The following is a 17,791-nucleotide window of genomic DNA, read 5'->3' as shown; positions in this document are numbered from 1 at the left end:
GATTTTAGCGCCCCTGCGGAAAAAGTTGTACCCTTTATCTCTTAGTGTTCCTTTACATGACTTGGAAGAATGTTTCAACAAAAGTTTACATCCCAGTGTCTTTTGATATCAAATGAATTCCTAGATAGAATCCTTGCTTTGGAAAATTTAATAAAAACAACCTGCTTAAATCTCCTGTAGGAGCTTTAACTGTGTAGCGACTTCAAAGAGCCAAAAGTCACAAAGAGGCTGAAATTTGGCCTACTAAAGTGTCTGACACGCTAAAAGCAAAAATCACTGGTACAAAAAAAATAAGTCTAACCTTTTATTAACGAAAAAGATGAATCAACTCATGATAAAGTGCACAAACAGATAGACAGAAAGAAAATAGCAAAAGTAGCGATCAACAAAGATTACGGAGACCCAGCTCATCTCCTCTCCCCAACAGGAGGCCTAAATGAACAGAATATCCCCGCCCCTAACAAAGTGGAGCTATTTTTATTTATAGATCTCATCTAAAGATATTCTTCTCTCTCCTTTAAATTTTGGGTTGTGGAACCCAAGTACTTTTATTCTGGTATATATTCTGGTGCTGGCTAGTGATGGGATGACACTTAAACTTATATCAGACTAATCCTGCAAATCCCAACTTGAAAAATGTTTGAGAAACATCTATTTGATGTGTATTTTAATTTCAAAGTTTGACCCATGTCCCATCTGTTAACATGGAGAAGGCAGGGTTAATGACCTAAACCAGTGGTTTTCAAAGTGGGGGCTGACAGGGTGGGCTAAGGGGGCCTAAGAAAATTGAAAGGAAGGGGAAAAAATAGAATCTTTTTTTTTTTTTTTTTTTTTTTTCTTTATAACCCATTTGTTAATAATTTCCTATGCTTAACAGATGTTATAATTATTGAAAAGTGAATAAAAGTAAGAAAATACATTCTAAAAGTTGATGTTGCTTTACATATTTTGAAGCGTTGTCTGTGGGTTTGCAAAGGGGGTCCCCGGCCAGAAGCTAATGCCGTTTGGGGGGCCTTGGCATGGTTAGGTTTGGGAACCCCTGACCTAAACAACAGCCAGTCAGTAGAGAGAGTTCCAAATGTTTTGACTTCATTTTTGGGTTGCCATCATTTCGTCCATCTTTTTAAAACTTTCTTTAGACACTAAATTGAAAGAAAAAACTGTAAGTTAAGGAACTTATGCTTAAAGGAATACTTACTTGAAAAGTGACTGCTTGGCACGCTGTGGTTTCTTCTTCGCGAAAAAGGCAGCAAACTCACTGCCAGTGCTGGCGTAGGAGAGCTGAGCGGACGGCTCGGTGGAACTGCGGCTATTCTTGACATCCAGATACTCCATGAGCAAAACCTGTGTGACATGAAGGACGGTCGGGTTAAAAGCAGAGTGATCAGAGGAAATCTAAAAAAATATAGCAGGAAGATGAAGTTCTTTTCTTGGAAGAGCACACCAAGACTGTTAATAGGTCCAGTAACACATAATGTGGCGTTTTAAAGCACAATCATAACCAAGTTAAAGCATCAAATTAATGCTAGATTCTATTTCATCGGATTCAAATTTTTCCTGTTAATATTAATTAGATCACGTAAAATGAAGTACTAAAGCTTATTAATGACTTCAAAGCTCCCACTCAAAATCATATCATGTAAGCTCGGCCCATCTGCTCTCTTCACTTTATCCACTTATTCAGAAGTACTTCTCCATGTAGAAATCCTTTGTAGCCTGAGATTAAAGGTAAAAGAAAAATAGCCATATTTGCATACATTTATCATCACATTTTCATTCTATGAAGCTCACTTCAAAAAAAGAAAAAAAGCTGAAACCCCAAGTGAGGAACTGTAAGTTTCTTATGCTGTGTTTGACTGATGATACATGCATTTATTATAATGATTGCAATTAAATTCTGCTGCATTGTTACAGGAAAAATTTAATTTGTTTCTGTTTTGACTTCACATTTACAAGTACAAGTGCGATTGAAAATCCCTTTTTCAACAGAGATCCAGCAGATTAGCTCTGGATGTGTGTAGTTGTCGTGTAGCTTTATAATTCACAGTCAAAAGCTGTTCTGAATAAAAAAGTCAGACCTGAAAAAGTTACATTTTCCAACCTTTGGGATTGAAAAATAGCTCCTGATGTGACCGGGTGTCTTTGATGACTGCGGTGAAAATTTGTGCCGTCCTTTTCCCTGATCTGTCTGCATGATCTATAGTGAAATCCATCAACGTCTTATCATGCTTCATAAAAATCTTATCAACTTCTAACAATAGCCGAGGACAAGCACATTGAGACTCCGGCCAGACGGAGAAAGTTAACTTCCTCTCCTCTATCATTCTATCTGCACATTCCCTCTGTAGCTTTCATTGGTTCTCATTTTTCAAAATCTCTTAGTGCTTCATCTCTCATTTTTCACATTTCTATTTTTTCCCTCTGTTGCTCTGTCTACCTCGGTTCATTGTCCCCTTCTTCATTCCTCTCTCTGTGTGAATACATATGTTCTAAAATAGCCTCCCATATCTAACAGCTTCATAATTTAGCAGGGCCATTTAGCCTGTGTGTGTCTAATTCTGAGGCGCAGTGCGGGTCAGCCCAGAATGGGACAGGAGTAATGGCCAAGCAGATGGAGATCCATCCCGACTGTAATGATGTAATTAACGCTGCGGAGAGCAACCCCCCGTCATGCATGGGAAAGCCTTCACATGCTAGCATGGATGTTAATTTGAGTGCAGCAGCATGGATGTATACCAGTTAACAAACTGTGGCTAATAAGGTAGCTTTTGGAAAATGAAAACTATTATATCGACATACAGAAGCGCCTTTAAACTGACGCACACTACAGACTCCAAAAAGAAAGGCTCATCTGACTTTTTTTGTTACACAGTAAATACTAGGGATGTAAAGATACAGTTATGTGCACTGTGTCATGAAGGAAATTTTGATTTAGGGGGAAATAACACATTTGGCATTCTTTTTGACATGGAAAACTTTTTTTAATAAGTTTTTTTAATGATTAAACGATAATTGATCGTTTACATTTCCAAAGATCGATCAAGGAGAACACGTGAAATTTACATCCCTAATTCAAAGAGATTTACCTTATTTTTTTAATATTTAATACTTTGATTTGGGAATTGTTCACTTTCCATTTCTCTATAATTGTTCTAAAAATTTCCAACGAGGTATTTTTGTGCGGTAATTTTTCGGTTTTTTTGCAAGGTACTGAAAAAAAGTGTGCAGTGGTTTTATGAGTTACAACACACCTTAAAAATGAATAGGATTACTTTGTTTACAAAGAAATATAAGATAACAAATATAAATTGCAACTTTCCATATCCGAGAATTGAAATAAAATAATAGTTATTTAAATTTTGAGTTCAATCCAGTTTTTCAGCTGTGCTAGCATCTCTGTGAAGCTATAGTTTCTGCTAAATGCTAACACCAGGAGACTGACAGTGTCTTATCGGAAATGTCAACTAGCCAGTGATGAGAAGGTTAAATCCTCTACCATGATTACCATGTTGGTTTGCAGGTGATAGCATGCTTACATTTGCTATTTAGCACTTAATGCTAATTTTTCAGACGATGCTAACATAGATTTTTTGTGGAAGTAAACTCAAAGTCAAAATGTTGTGCGACCAACATAAAAGAAATGTGAACCACGAAAGCTGATATCCTGACCAAGATTACTATGTTGGCTTACGGTGTTAGCATGCTAAGATAAGTAATTAGCATGTAATACAAGTGTCTGGATGATAGGGACAGAAATATCTGTTATTTTGTAAGTATTCAGTCATTTAAAAAAGTAATGGAAAGATTTATTTGGCTAAAGTGAAGTTTGCCTTTTCCCATTTCTGTGCCAAAAAATAACATGACTGGAAAAAGCATCCAAAAAGTAGCACTGCTAGCATAGCCAAAGACCTAATTACTATAATCAATCTAATTACAATAAGCTACATTTGATGTCATTATGTACCGTTTTGCTATTCCAATAGCATCACTAATTGTATTTTTAATTCAAGAGTTATTGATGTGTGTTTCTAGGTTTTGTTTCATTTGGGACCCTTTGTTATGGTAAACTAATGGCTGTTTTACTGAAAATCAGGGTGTCTCACTGCCTGCCTTTCATCTCCTGGATATAATAAATCAGGTTTGACATTTCTCTGTGTATAAATTCGACTTTCTTGAAATTCCCGCAAAATTGGCTTGCCGAGGGGCACAGGTTTGGCTCAGGGGAGGAAACGTAGCCTCACATATAGAAGCTAGTCCTTGTCGTATGGGTTACTGGTTGGACTTCAGGCTTTGATCCTTAGTTGCATGTCTTCCCCCACTCTCTATCTCAAACCTTTCCTGTCTCTCTTCAGCTGTCCTCAATGGCAAAAAAAAGCCCATAAAAATAACATTCTCCACGTTTTGTATAAAAAAAACGAAACATGTTGATGCGTTTAGATGTTTAGATTGAATAAAATAAAAATTAGTCCAAATTTGTAGAAAAAACAACATATTTTTAAAACTCAGCATAGTTCTTTATCTCAGTTAAGTAGGTCTTGTGTCATCGCAATCAAACATTCATGTTAGTATGTAAGTGAAACCCATGAATCCCACACTTGTAAACCCCACATGTGTAATTACTGCTAAACAATTACTCTCCTACATCACTGATAGTGCTGGAGGCCATATTGCACATGCTCTCTCCAACTGGCAACACCAGGGCTTCCACTTGCCACCAGCCCCATGCTGCAGCTAATCCTATCAGTGTATTAATTACTAATGATGAGCTGATGGAGCGAAACCCCCACTTGCTTGCAAGCTGACGCCCAAGTGGACTTAATGAAATGCCAGCACTGGGCTGATGAAGGTGCTCCGACCCTACTTAAATTGCATTAGCCCAGAGACAGAGTGAACTTTGGAGGCAATTAACTGGACTGTTAGGACAGAGAGGAAGATAGAGGGAAGGAGGGATGAGAGGTAGAGAGTAAACCAGAGGGGAAGAAAAGGAAAGAAGGAGAAATAAAGGTGGGGGAGAGCTGTGCAGTGGAGAAAGACCAGAGGATTATAGGTGGAGAGAGAACGTTGAAGTTAATGCTGAAGATGGAAAGTGAGAAAGGAGAAAGAAAAGGAAATTACTTAACCAATTGTTGCTGATCTTACAAGAAAAAAAGGTTCTGTCCTCCTCACCTCTCTTTGGTGAGGAGGACAAGTTTTTGTAAAGAAGAATCTTGAAAATTCAAAAAGCTGCCTCATCAATGAGAGCTAAATTAGCCCAATCAGCATCTCTTTATGCAAAGTCAAACTACTGCACAGTTACTTGTAATTACCCTGACTATATCATAATCTAATTAGAGGAAAATGCCTGAGCTAAGTTTATTTTTAGAAATATTTAAGAGAGTATCATAACAAATAATGTGTCTTGTTTGATTAAGGCACTGAAGTCACCTGCAGTGGGGTCAACTACTTGAGTTAACTAGTTGAGTTTGATGTTTATATGGAAAAAGCTTTTGTTTGAACTTTTTTGTTCAAAAATAAATGACATAGGTTGACAAGTGGAAAAAGTATTTGATTGTGCTAACATGCTAATCAGTCTTAAACAATTATGAAGTTCTGTCGCCTTCCTAAACTCCTCATATAAGTTGGTTGTATTGTAATCGACTCCATACCCTGAAAAGGCAACCTCTCATTCATCCCTGCCCTCTCTTACCATCAGGTCATGTATGCAAACCTCATTAAAACCACTCTTACTTACTTCAGCCACAAAGAGGACCAGATTATATTACTGTCACATGTTTATATGTTATACCTGGCTGTGTAAATACTTTGTTCTGATTGGTCAAAACCACATAACAGGATTAATTCTCAGCAGTAAAAGCAATGCAAGTGACAACATGGAGTCAGGGAAAGTTTACCTCTGCCTGTTGACACTGGTCAAACATTATTTTCTGCTAGCATTCTAAACAGGTAAAGAACCCCCGTATGCCTTGCTCACCTTGTTCAGATTCCAATATGCATAACCACAACCTGATCACACATGTCATATCAAATAATTCTGCAGGGGGAGTCTGGCACAGTTCAACTCTGCCAGTTGACACTGTGGCAAAAACTTTACTTTCTGTTGGCATTCTAAATCGATAACTATCACCCTGATGTCTCACTCACCTTGTTAAGAATCTAATTTGCATAACCACAACCTGATCCCACATCATATCAAACCATTATGCGAAAAGGAGCCTGTCACAGTTCATCTCTGCCAGTTGACACTGTGGCCAAAAATGTACTTTCTGTTAGCATTCTAAATTGATAAATAACACCCTGAAGTATGGCTCACCTTGTTCAGAATGTAATTTGCATAACCACAACCTGATCGCACATGTTACATCAAATCATTCTGCAGAAGGGAGGCTGGCACAGTTCACCTCTGACTGTTGACACTGTGGCAAAAACTTTAGTTTCCGTTAGCATTCTAAATTGGAAAAGAACCCCCTGACCTTGTTCAGATTCCAATTTGCATAACCACACGCTCACTATACATCACCCCTGAAGGCAGACATGCCAAACATCTCCTAACAACAGACACCAAGGCTTAGCTGAACAGTTTACATTTACAGGAGTATTTTTTGGTGATTCTTTGTGCCAGTGGGAGAACATTCAAAAACTCCCATCTCCCTCAAGGGCTCCCCTTGGGGGAGACAAAGAAAATCATTTCCACAACAAAAATTCAATATAATTCGATCAACCAAACAACCTCACTCTGCACCTGAGTGGCTTGGGCCTTGTCCCAAACTTAAATCAGTCCACTGGGCTGAGTGCTAAGTTCTTTTAATATAAAAGGAGAAAAGCTCTGTCACAGTCTGCCTTTGTAATTCATTACCAGCACTCCCATCTGTCTCTACCTAAATGAATGTCCTCATGCAACCCTTTGTTCCTGGAGAAAGTGTATCCTCATCCTCCATCCTGTCCATTAAGACCCTAACACCCTACAAATCAGCACAATTAAAGGAGGAACACTCAAAGCCTTGCAGGTGAGCACTTGTCGCTGCATGAACTCTGCAGTCAATCTGCTGAAATGAAAGAAATAAATATCACTTCATTTCCATGCTCTCCTTCTTATTAAGTCACTTCAAAAGCAGGTGGGAGAACAATCTTGACAATTTGTTCCTTTCTCAAGGCTTTATTGAAATTGGCTGTTTTCCCCGCTAAATCTCTTGGCTGGTGCCTTGTCACAAAAACATATCGACTGATATCCCTCGCTGCTAGCTTGAAGTTGAAGTCCAAAGTGTCCTTGGCCGTCAAAGAAAGAGTTCTTCACACACGCCATATTGATTGTGCTCCAGAAACTTCAATAACCTTCACGAGTTCTGACAGAGCTTCAGCCACAGCTTCTCTCACAGCACTGAACCACCACTAACCAGTGGGGGTTCCCACCTGGAGTGTAGCGCATCTAGTCAATCTTTTGAAGGCTACCTTGTTGACAGGGGAAAAGGAAGATGTGTCTGCGTGTTCACTGAAAACCATGTTATTTCTCTGTGTCCTTGCCGTGTCCTTAAAATTGTGTTTTTGATGTGACAGCATTTGTATGTAGTTAGATAAAGAAGAAAGGTGACAGTGCAGGATAATGTGTAGGACTGATGATTGTTTCTATGGATGCAATCCTTTAAGAATGTGTCTACTTTTAATTTGTACTTTCACTAGATGGTTAGAATAGGCAGGAACATTTTAAAAGAATAAGGATTACAATTGTGACTGCAGCATAGTATTTTTATTACCGAATGACTTTGACTTGTAGTAATGATAGTAAATCAAGTTAACTATGATTTTTAACAGAATATGTACACCTTGGGTTTACTTAGTGACCATCAAAACTTCACTTAGTGTCTCTAGTAGTAGTACATTATCATTCATGTAGAGTAGACCTGGCTTGTCCAATCAAAATCCAATAATAAAACTAATATAAATGATTGATTTAGGTGTTCTTCCAGGAGTTTTTTTAATTGCATAATCTCATCTGAGATACTTTTTGATTAGAGCTGAAGCATTGACTGCTCCTAAAAAGTGAAGCCAAACCATCTGGAGCTCTCCCGACTGACTGCATGCAGTTCAGGTCCAAAAAGATGGGACCTGGGTCAAATTATAAAATCAAAAGAAACATCAAGTAGATTTTTCTCAAACATTAGGTTGGTTTAAAATGAACACTTGCTATTTGCTATTCACATAAAAATCTTTTCAATTAAAAATGTATTCCTCTTAAGCGTCACAGAACCTACTTTGTACTCGTCTGTGCATAAAAAATTAATAATTTAACGTTGGAATACAAATGTAGTCTTCTGTTTATCTTGTATGATCAATCGTTACGTGGCGTTAGCATGCTTTAGGCACCAATGGTACCCTTGGTGGCCTGGGATCATTACAGCGCGGCACATTAAAGGAGATGGAGGTCAAGCGCCTGGTGTGTGGATTAATAGTTTTTGTCGCTCTCTTGGTTTTAATGTGAGCAAATGTACAAAAGGATAATGTGAGACTAGTAAAGGACTCTCTTATCTCTTATCTTATGTGTGATTCGGCAACCAGTTTGGTGCCGCAATGTTGATTCTCGTGTGATCTCCAGTCACGAGAGATGAGAAAGGAGCAGGCACAAAAGTAGTGTTTACAAGGCTGTTTGGAAAACAAATGGCAAATGCCACTCCTTTGTCCGACAAAATTAAAATTAAAAATAATTTAACAGGGGCGCTGGTGGCCTTGCGGTCTAAGTGCCCCACGATTAGAGGCTATAGCCCTGGCGCAGAGGTCTCTGGTTCAAATCCCAGCCAGTCAACCATTTACTGCATGTCTTCCCCACGTTTCCTGTCTTTCTTCAGCTGTCCTGTCCATTAAAGGCAAAAAAAGCACCCAAAAATATAACTTAAAAAAAAAAAGAATTTAACATTTTTACATTTTTTAATGGGATTTGCAATTTTCATTGGAACAAAATGTCAATAGAAGTCATTTTCATTCAACCGGATAAGAAGTGTTGTGTTTGAAGTGTAAATTTTTCTGAAAAGCTTTGTTTTAATTACTCATTTGATTCTCTAAAGAAGGTCTGTAACACCATTTATTGACAGCTCTGTTGACTGCTGCAGCTCCTTGTAGCATTGTATGCACTATATGAAAATATAACAAACACTTACACAAGAGTGATTAAACTTTCAATATCTGTCAGCAGAAGAGCCATAATGTCAATACAGTGGATACATCAAACGTAGCCAGCACTAAATGTCAGCAGCCACTCCAGGGCGTATTTTGGTTTCACTTTTGTATGGAGGAGGGAGAGATGCATCATACATCTTTCCAGTCAATGAGCGGAAGAACTTTTTTTTTATGTACAGCTTAATATTGTGTACCCTCCTGCAGAGTCATAAAATGTACCAACAAGTCAGATAAGCTCCTTTAAAAACATCCATCAACATTTGATTAAGCCTCAAGGTCTCTAATGATTTAGATGTGGGAGATACGGGTGGGAGATGGGGGTTGGTGGGACTTTATGACACCATGAAGAGGGTAGACTTCAATGCACTCCAGCGGTATGTAAATATGACAGGGCTTTGGAGGGCAGAATAAATGTGACGCGTTGATTAAAATGTTGGGCGAGAACAACGTAGCCATGTCTGAGCTTCATATCTAATTAAAAGAGATCATTGTCTTCTGGCGCCTCTCTGGCAGTTCAATTCCCTTCATTTTCACTCTGCTGATGACTTGAGAGAAGGCGCAGCATATTGAAGCCACTTCTATATTTATATATTTTATGGCACTACAATAATGTTTTTTTTTTTGTCTTGGTTAATCCTTGGCAATGCACTCAGTCATTCATTGGAGTAAGGTTGAAGCTATAGGCTCCATTTTGAATCAGAGAAAGAGAGAAAGAGAAGATGAATGTGATCAGGAATATGAGAAGTTTCCTTGAGAACAGATGGAGGCAATGTGTTTAAAGACTCCCCAAAAGCCGGGGAAAATCACAGCACGGAATGAAGAGAGGACTTAACTGTTTAGTGTCACAAAAGGTATTGTGAAGCAGGGACAGGTGCATGAAAGTCAATTTTATCGCAGTTTGCTTTTAATATTTTACTTTTCATTCTGAGCACACTTCAAAAAAAACCTCTGTCCTTGTTGCAGGCTTTCTTATCTCCAGCTACAGTACAAAATGTTAATATGCAAAAGTTCTCTGGTGGTGCTTCTATGATCTCAAAATCAGTCCTTTCGGAAGAAGAAGATAGTCAGCATCTTTTCATATTTTTGAATGCAGGCACAAAGTCTGCAGAAGAGTGGAAGCCTCTCATTAAAAGTGTGATTTGTACTCTGGTCACACGCAGGCAGCAGACAACGGACATGGCACGCAGTCACCCAGCCATAAATCCCTGCAGAATGCGCAAATGGCGAGCTAATTAACAAACTTGCAGGCCTCAAACAGGACGGCCGACAAGGTCAAAGGGTGATGGAAGACACAGTTTGTGCCAAGTGTAGATTAAAAAACACTCTGGGATGTTTTAATGAAGAACGCACCTGTTTTATTAAATGATATCTTTTACTTAGGTTTCAAATGACCTGAAAACATATCATTAATGCCATCTCATTAAGGATTAAAGGAACAATTTCAATCTGGCACCTGGGGGTTGTTTTGCCTAATATTTAACGAGGACTAAACTTGGCAGCCTTAACAGAGTGATGCTCCTACTTTGCTGTTGATTCTTGAAAAGCCAAGAGGAGCGTATTAAACATTTATGGATACACAGAAATTCCAGTCACCACAGCTTCTTTGATAATCCAGACTACTTTGAAGAACATGACGGCTCTTGATGGAAGTGGAAAAAAGGCAATCATAAAGAGATAGGGAGTAGAAAAGGCATGCAGTTGTGTACACTTAGAAATGTAAATTCAATATTGGTGTGCATAATCAATAGATATACTCACTCACAATCTACAGAGAGAGACATGAAAAACTGTGGAGAAGAGGAAAAGCTCTCCTTCCAGCGTGCAGTTTTCTACGCTTTGAATCAATACTTCCACACTGAAATTAGCACCCAGCAGCCGCATCTCCAGCATTTCTGAACAGGGGATTAGAACCATTACATGAATCTTGACTTTCAAAAGCTTGTTTACCTGCCCCCCACTCTAAGCTTGCAGAGCCCCAGTCACGTATTGATGAACGGCGGTTCTCTGCAGAGGCCTTGTAACTGGGTGCACCCCGTGTTTCTGTCGGCTCTCGCATCTGTCTGCGGGTATTTCATGTGGAAAGGTCAACGTGGTTTCTCCACCTCTCAAAGTGGGGAAAAAAATAACACCTACTGAGAGATTCCGTACGTGTCAAAGATGTGAACCGCAATATGTAAGAGGTGCAAGACAGGCAGGGATTCAAATGACTCAACTGTGAAGGGGAGAAAATACACTAAAACTCCAAACCTAGACTTTAGAAATCCCAATGGCAAGTACCCCGACAATACTTGGATGATTAAAATAACAATTATGTTACTATTGGTTTACGGCTGTATGGATATGATTTGATCCTTTGATCATTATCACCATTACACAACCTAATCTTGTCTTCTTTTTTTTTTTTGTGATCAAAATTTTGTATTGATTTTTTTTCACAGCAGATGACATCGCCGTCAAACAAACTATTTACATATCACCAACGCCGTGTTATAAAGATAATATAAATCAAAAATAATGACAGAAAACAAGTAGGTAAATTAAAGAGAAGTGACACAAGGCCACACCATCATCCATACATTAGGAATAAAAATAATAATAAATACAAATAACAAATAAAATAGAAGAGGGAGAGGATTGAAAGGACATATCCATCAATTAGATAGCTCATATGTGTAGGTTTCATATTCTATATATTAATAGTAAAAACAAAAACAAAAAAAAAACCATCAGTCATAGCTTTACCTTCAAAAGAGAAGTAATAAGGAGATCCCAAGACAACAGTGGATGCTCGTGCCTTATGAATTACAGCCAGTGACCTTTCTATGAGAGCGATATCTCTAAAGTAATTAAACCATTGTTTTAAAGATGGAGAGTCATTAGAGAACCAGGAATGTATTATGGTCTTCTTAGCTGCAGTTGAACTTGCAAATATGATTTTCCTTAAGGTCAACCTGGTTGTATCTCTGAGAGCAGAGTCATCATTAAATAAAAGTAATGATGGTTGTATAGGCATTGGAAAATTTTACGATATTTTCAAGGTACTTAACCATCTTAGACCAAAGATTAAATACCTTGGGACCTAATCTTGTCTTCTTAAGAAATCCTAATTCTTGAATTAAGCTTAACCATCATCAGTGGCAGCTCAGCTCACAGCTCCTCTTGACCTTGATAACACCTCCACCTATAATGCTAGGCACACACTAGACGACTTTTAGATCTGAACAGATTTTTAAAACAGTGGGAAACCACACACAAAAGTAAAGATCCTATCAATTCTTAACATTACAATCCTCTGGACACACACACTAGACCAGGGGCATCAAACTCATTTCAGTTCAGGGGCCACCTACAGCCCAATTTAATCTCAAGTGGGCCGGACCAGTAAAATCTAAATATAATAACCTATAGAGAAGGACAACTCAAAATGTTTCCCTCTGTTTTAGTGCAAAAAAGTACAAGTACATTCTGAAAATGTTCAAATTACATGAACTATCTTTCAACAAAAACAGCTGTTGTATTTTCCGCTATGATGAGTCTCATAGTGGGGCTAAATATGATATTCTTTAAGCACTGAAATCTGCTGCGAACATACCGAGCACACAGGTTTCCCAGTCACCTGACACAAAGTGTGTAATGTTAACAGCAAAAGAACAGATAGATTATAATACATCTGTAAAGTTGACTATTTTGGACCCCTCAGCTGCAGCATGAACAGTTTTCTTGCTGGACAGTGTTGTATGAAGATGTGTAGTGCTGGTGCTAGTACTGACGGAACCCCCCCATTACATACACACATGTATGGTAAGCATGCGCACGATATGTGGCTCCTTTCAAAAATGTGGATCCAACACTCCTGCTGTTACAAGTTTACATTTACGAAAACTTTAGTGTTGATTGGATCTTGAAGTGCTCTAAAAAGTCTATGAATTTCCACTGGATTATGCACTAGATAGTTCCTTAAGGCCACTAGACCACACATGTAACATTTGTGGTAACGATTGCACAGACGTGAGATCTCATAGAAGCTCATGTGATCTAACGTGACTACAGAAGATTAATGATGATGTCAGCCGGCTTTACTGACGTGTGTTCTGTCATGCAACAATTAAAAAACAGGGTCAATAGTCTGGGTAAATAATGTCACAAGCTGGTCTGCTTTGTCAATATTCTACTTGGCTTGGGGTACATTTGTGTTTACGTTTGTTGTCATGCTTGTGAGCTGCAAAAGTACCCAACATCCGGTAAATGACGCTTCCCAATCCGCTCCTCTCATTGGTTATTGCAGGTTTTGTCGGAGGCAGTCCAACCAGGAATTGTAATTATTAAACATGTTAGATGTGCAAGATTCAAGATCAGGGATGCCCCAACAAGCCCCAAATCAGGTCACGCCCCCTGACTGCAGAAGGAGGCAAATCCGGCCCTAAATATGGCTTAAACTTAAACTGTTGCAAGTCTAAAATGTTATAAATTGCAGCCTAAAATTGATAATATTAGCTCAGTTTGAGAGTTGTTGCCTCTCACTAAATATAAACATATATGACATACAGTATAGTGGTAGGGACTTATTTTTGGAGCTGCGCAGAAGCGAACGGGTGGATGGAATTGACATCATTCTACTTCTGTTAACAAACCTGATCCCTCAGATCGGAACAGTCCACAGCACAACAGGTTTTTTGGGTGGGTTTGAAGCAAACAGTCATCATGATTATAGAAAAGTGAATGGTTCTTGTGCTAGTGTTTATCATATTTTCTCCCACTGTTCTTCTTCTGCTCCATTAACCCAGTGAAGAACGCTGCAGGAGCCTAGATTCGTCCACAGAGTGGCCAGTCAACATATCACATCGACTATTTTTAAGACTGGACTGACTAAATTAAACTACAATTCTCCAAAACTTAATACTTGCATATAAATCGGCATGATAAGAACTAACTGTTCTGACAAAAAGTATGTTTGAGAAAAATGTATTTGACCTGTATTTTAATTTTTTATTTTGACCCATGTCCCAACTGTGGTATGGGAAAAGGCGAGCTTTATGCCCTATAATGCAACCAGTCACCACAGGGAGCTCTAAAGTTTTGGCTTCACCTTTGGGAGATTGTTGTGCCATCCATCTACAGTTTATGGTTGTTGCACTCTAAGCTAGCTCAGTGCTTTCTCTCAGACAATATGAAACAGTAGCTGACACACTGTTTGTATTGTAGGACAGGGGCTCCCAAATCTGAAGTCCACAACCCCCAAAATAAAAGTGCTACAGAATGGAGACCCCCATTGTCCTGAGGTGGTTAAAATGTTAAAACCAACATATTTCTTGGTAATTGAAAAAAACTACAAGCAGCATTACTTCCTCAGGGGTCATGTGGCAACAAAGTAAAGAAGAAGATTGTTGATGACTTTTCTTTACATGGTTTTAGATCAAATTTAGCTGTTGTATTCATTTGTACAACAATAGATAAAATGTGCAATTTTAGATCATTGAACATTTTGTATTTGTTTCTAAGAAGGCATCTTTTGGCCTTCACATCAGTGTCTCACGGCCCCACAGGGGGTGCAGACCCCCACTTTAGGAACCACTGTTGTAGAATACTGTTTTAGGAAGAAAAGGAAGAAAAGGAAGACAAAAGTAGTTGGGTGCTCGTAAATTATGGTGTCTATATCATAGCATTTCAGGCTCATTTCTGACACTGATATAAGTATTGGAAGAATTGAGACGTAACGCTTTGGTCCAAACAGGTTTAAAACACAAACCACAAGACGTGTGAGGAAGAACTAGCAGAGATCATACTTAGATTTTGACTAACGCTGTGTATGTACCTGCCCCTTTGAGGATCTTAAGACGTGCGATATGAACCGGCTCAGTTGCCAATAAAACTTAACAGAGCCGACGTGGGAGCAGGAGAAATTTAATTTCTCTCATTGCTGATATGCGACTCTCCAGGACAGCGTGGGCTAAACTGAGGGGGCGAAAATGAGCGTGGGAGTTGTGAGGGAAGAAGAAAGCAAGATAATGAGATTATGAAGGAAATTACAAGGAGTAAGAAGGGCATGCACAAGGTATTGGGAAACTGAGAGTGTGTAATACAGAGACAGAGACAGGGAGAATGACGCTGCAGAGAGACGCGGCAAAGGGAAACGGAGATTGAGAACGGAGGACGAATGCAAAGCAAGAGATGAGAGAGACGGCGAGCGGGAGGGCGCGATGGACGAGGGGCCTTCACATTGATACAATCGGTCAGGAAATAATAACACGAGTGAGTGAATAAGAAAACCTCATTTCACGTAATGAGTATTCTAATCAAGAGATTACATTATCTCACATCGCAGAGACAGGGGGGAGTGGAGCCCCTGGCAACTGGGTGTTGGCAGCAATAGTAAACTGGGGAATGGCTTAATGCCTTCTTTAACTGCGCTGGTACAGCAGAGCTATTACAGTGCATGCCTATGCACAGTCACATCCTCGGAAACACAAACACACTCACCTCAACACTTTGAAATGTTCTCATTCTTATTAACCAGCTGGAAAATACTTCAAAAAGAGGATGCTGAGAAGCCGAAGAGAGTTAGAAATAATATCAGCTTCCAGTGTGAGTAGAGTTTTATTTATCTAACACTTTAAAGATCGATAAAAAGTTGTGTTTGTGCAGTTAGAAAATCAAAAACATCTGATTTGACCTTGTTGTAAATCAAAACACTGTTACCAAATGCTTCTTCCTGCTTTCAAGAAAAGATATGAGTATTTATATACAGAATATCTGAGTCAGTGATGTGAGGAAATACTTCATAAAATTAAAACGGACGCACCTTATCCACTTTAATAAAATCAGGCTAGTTTAAAGGTGGCTGCACATGAGGGGTTCTAATGAAAACGACACAACACCCAGTGAGCCAGCAGAAAGGAAAATGCTGTTTCACAGGGTTTGAACACACATAGAGGCACACCACACACACACAAGCTTTGGGAGCAGCGCCTGCCACAGATTTACCTCTGAGACTCACCACAGGTCATCTCAACAGCTGCTCAACCCCCCCCCCTCCCTCCCTTCCTCCCCAGCCAATCAAACAGGAGCAAGGGAGCAAGAACCGAACGCCAATTAAAGAACCTAACATTAATCTGAGTAATCAGGCATCCCATGTCTTCTCACTGACAGGCTCGACACTTTCAATAGCATTACTGCACGTTTGAGTTTTCTGATTCATTTAAAGGTAAGAGGAGGTGAATTACATCAATGTTTGGAGAAAAGTGTGAGGTGGATGAACGATAAATCAAGGATGAGCAGGTCTCCATGGCAGCGGATGAAAAATAAGAAGCCTTGGGGGTGTGGAGGCGAGGGGAGACAAAACAAATAACACGGAGGTAACCGTGAAAATATGCTTTCAGAAGAAGCAGAGATACAATAGGGGCATGTGTAGCAACTGTAAATATTGTATGTTGTGACAGTCTGTGATTTGCAGGTTACACACCTTTAAGAGATAATCTATTATCACTTACTTGACTGAACAATATTGAAAACTTCACTTTGTGTTACCCAGGATTATGTTTTGTCTTTACTTCTGATAGCTTCTGATGTCTAAGTCTTCTCTGCATTTCTTCAAACTCTTCTTCTGAGCGTCCTTTTTTCATGTTGATCTGCCACTAACCTTTTTTCTACTCTGAACGATAAACTCAACTGAACTGAACCTTACAACAAGTCTGTTTGTGGAACACATTGCTGATATCTGACCTGCAGCACCGCCTGGATCTTGGCAGAGACGTCCGCCTGCTCGTACAGCTTGATGCCCTCCTCGTGAGCCCCGCCCGGGCACTGCACGGCGATCTGCTGCAGGTGAGCCAGCACCACGCTGTGAGCCTGGGCCACTGCCTTGAACTTGTCAAACAGAAGCTCCAGCAGCTCCAGCAGCAGCCTGTAGAGGGAGCCAGATAGGGCAGAAAGAGAGGGAGAAGAAGAGGGATCAATACAAGTCATTACAAGTGAGCTTCATAAAAATAAAAGGAAAATTGAAGATATTTTTTTTTTTTTTTGGCTTTTGGAATAAAAAGCGGAACTCAGCATGTATTTTGTATGACTTCACCGTGGTTTTGTCCTTCACAAGCTTACGCAGGAGAAGCAAAGGGAGTACATTATTCATTGGAATTACCAGTTAAAAAACACACCACTCCTACAGTAAAGCCCTTAGCCTTGGATTTGTATATAGAGGAATCATGGGGCCACCACAGAGGTATTCAGCTTCTGTTTTAATATTACAAAAAGGAGAAAATGAATCAGAGAGGGTGGTTTGACTCCTGATGCCAGCCAGCGTGCCAGATAACAAATTATTTTGTGTTTCACCACAAAAAGCCCACACATGACAAAGAAGTCCCATTATAAGAGGGGACTGTTTGTGCTTCTGCAGGTTTGCATCACAATCACAGCCATGGAGAAACAGTGGGCAGCAGTTTTGGTGAGCAATGGTGGAGTCATGCTAAAGCAGTCCTGCATATGCTCCGCTCATTTCCTAAAGGACCAGTTCACCAACTGTGCCCAGAAAGGTCAGAGCTTAGCCAAGACGGCTTTGTCTGGCTCCCAGAGTCATGCTCTGCCTTCTTGCACTTCAGCTGAACTGCTGCTCTGAGCATCACATGTCCCTGAT

General features: G+C 39.5%; 1 protein-coding gene across 1 annotated transcript in view; it reads right to left on the bottom strand.

The window, feature by feature from the left end:
- exoc4 (exocyst complex component 4) overlaps positions 1 to 17,791 on the bottom strand; it is a 179,584-nt gene that overhangs the window by 127,206 nt on the left and 34,587 nt on the right. Inside the window, exons 8-9 of the mRNA XM_034673130.1 lie at positions 16,885 to 17,065; positions 1,199 to 1,344 (exon numbers count right to left, since the gene is read on the bottom strand). Of these exons, the coding sequence (XP_034529021.1) occupies positions 1,199 to 1,344; positions 16,885 to 17,065 (327 nt within the window). The remainder of the gene's footprint in view (positions 1 to 1,198; positions 1,345 to 16,884; positions 17,066 to 17,791) is intronic.

The sequence above is a fragment of the Notolabrus celidotus genome, chromosome 21, assembly GCF_009762535.1.
Source record: "Notolabrus celidotus isolate fNotCel1 chromosome 21, fNotCel1.pri, whole genome shotgun sequence".
Taxonomy (NCBI): Eukaryota; Metazoa; Chordata; class Actinopteri; order Labriformes; family Labridae; genus Notolabrus; species Notolabrus celidotus.
The sequence above is the reverse complement of the archived record's forward strand: the minus strand, read 5'-3'. Positions and strand labels throughout refer to the sequence as shown.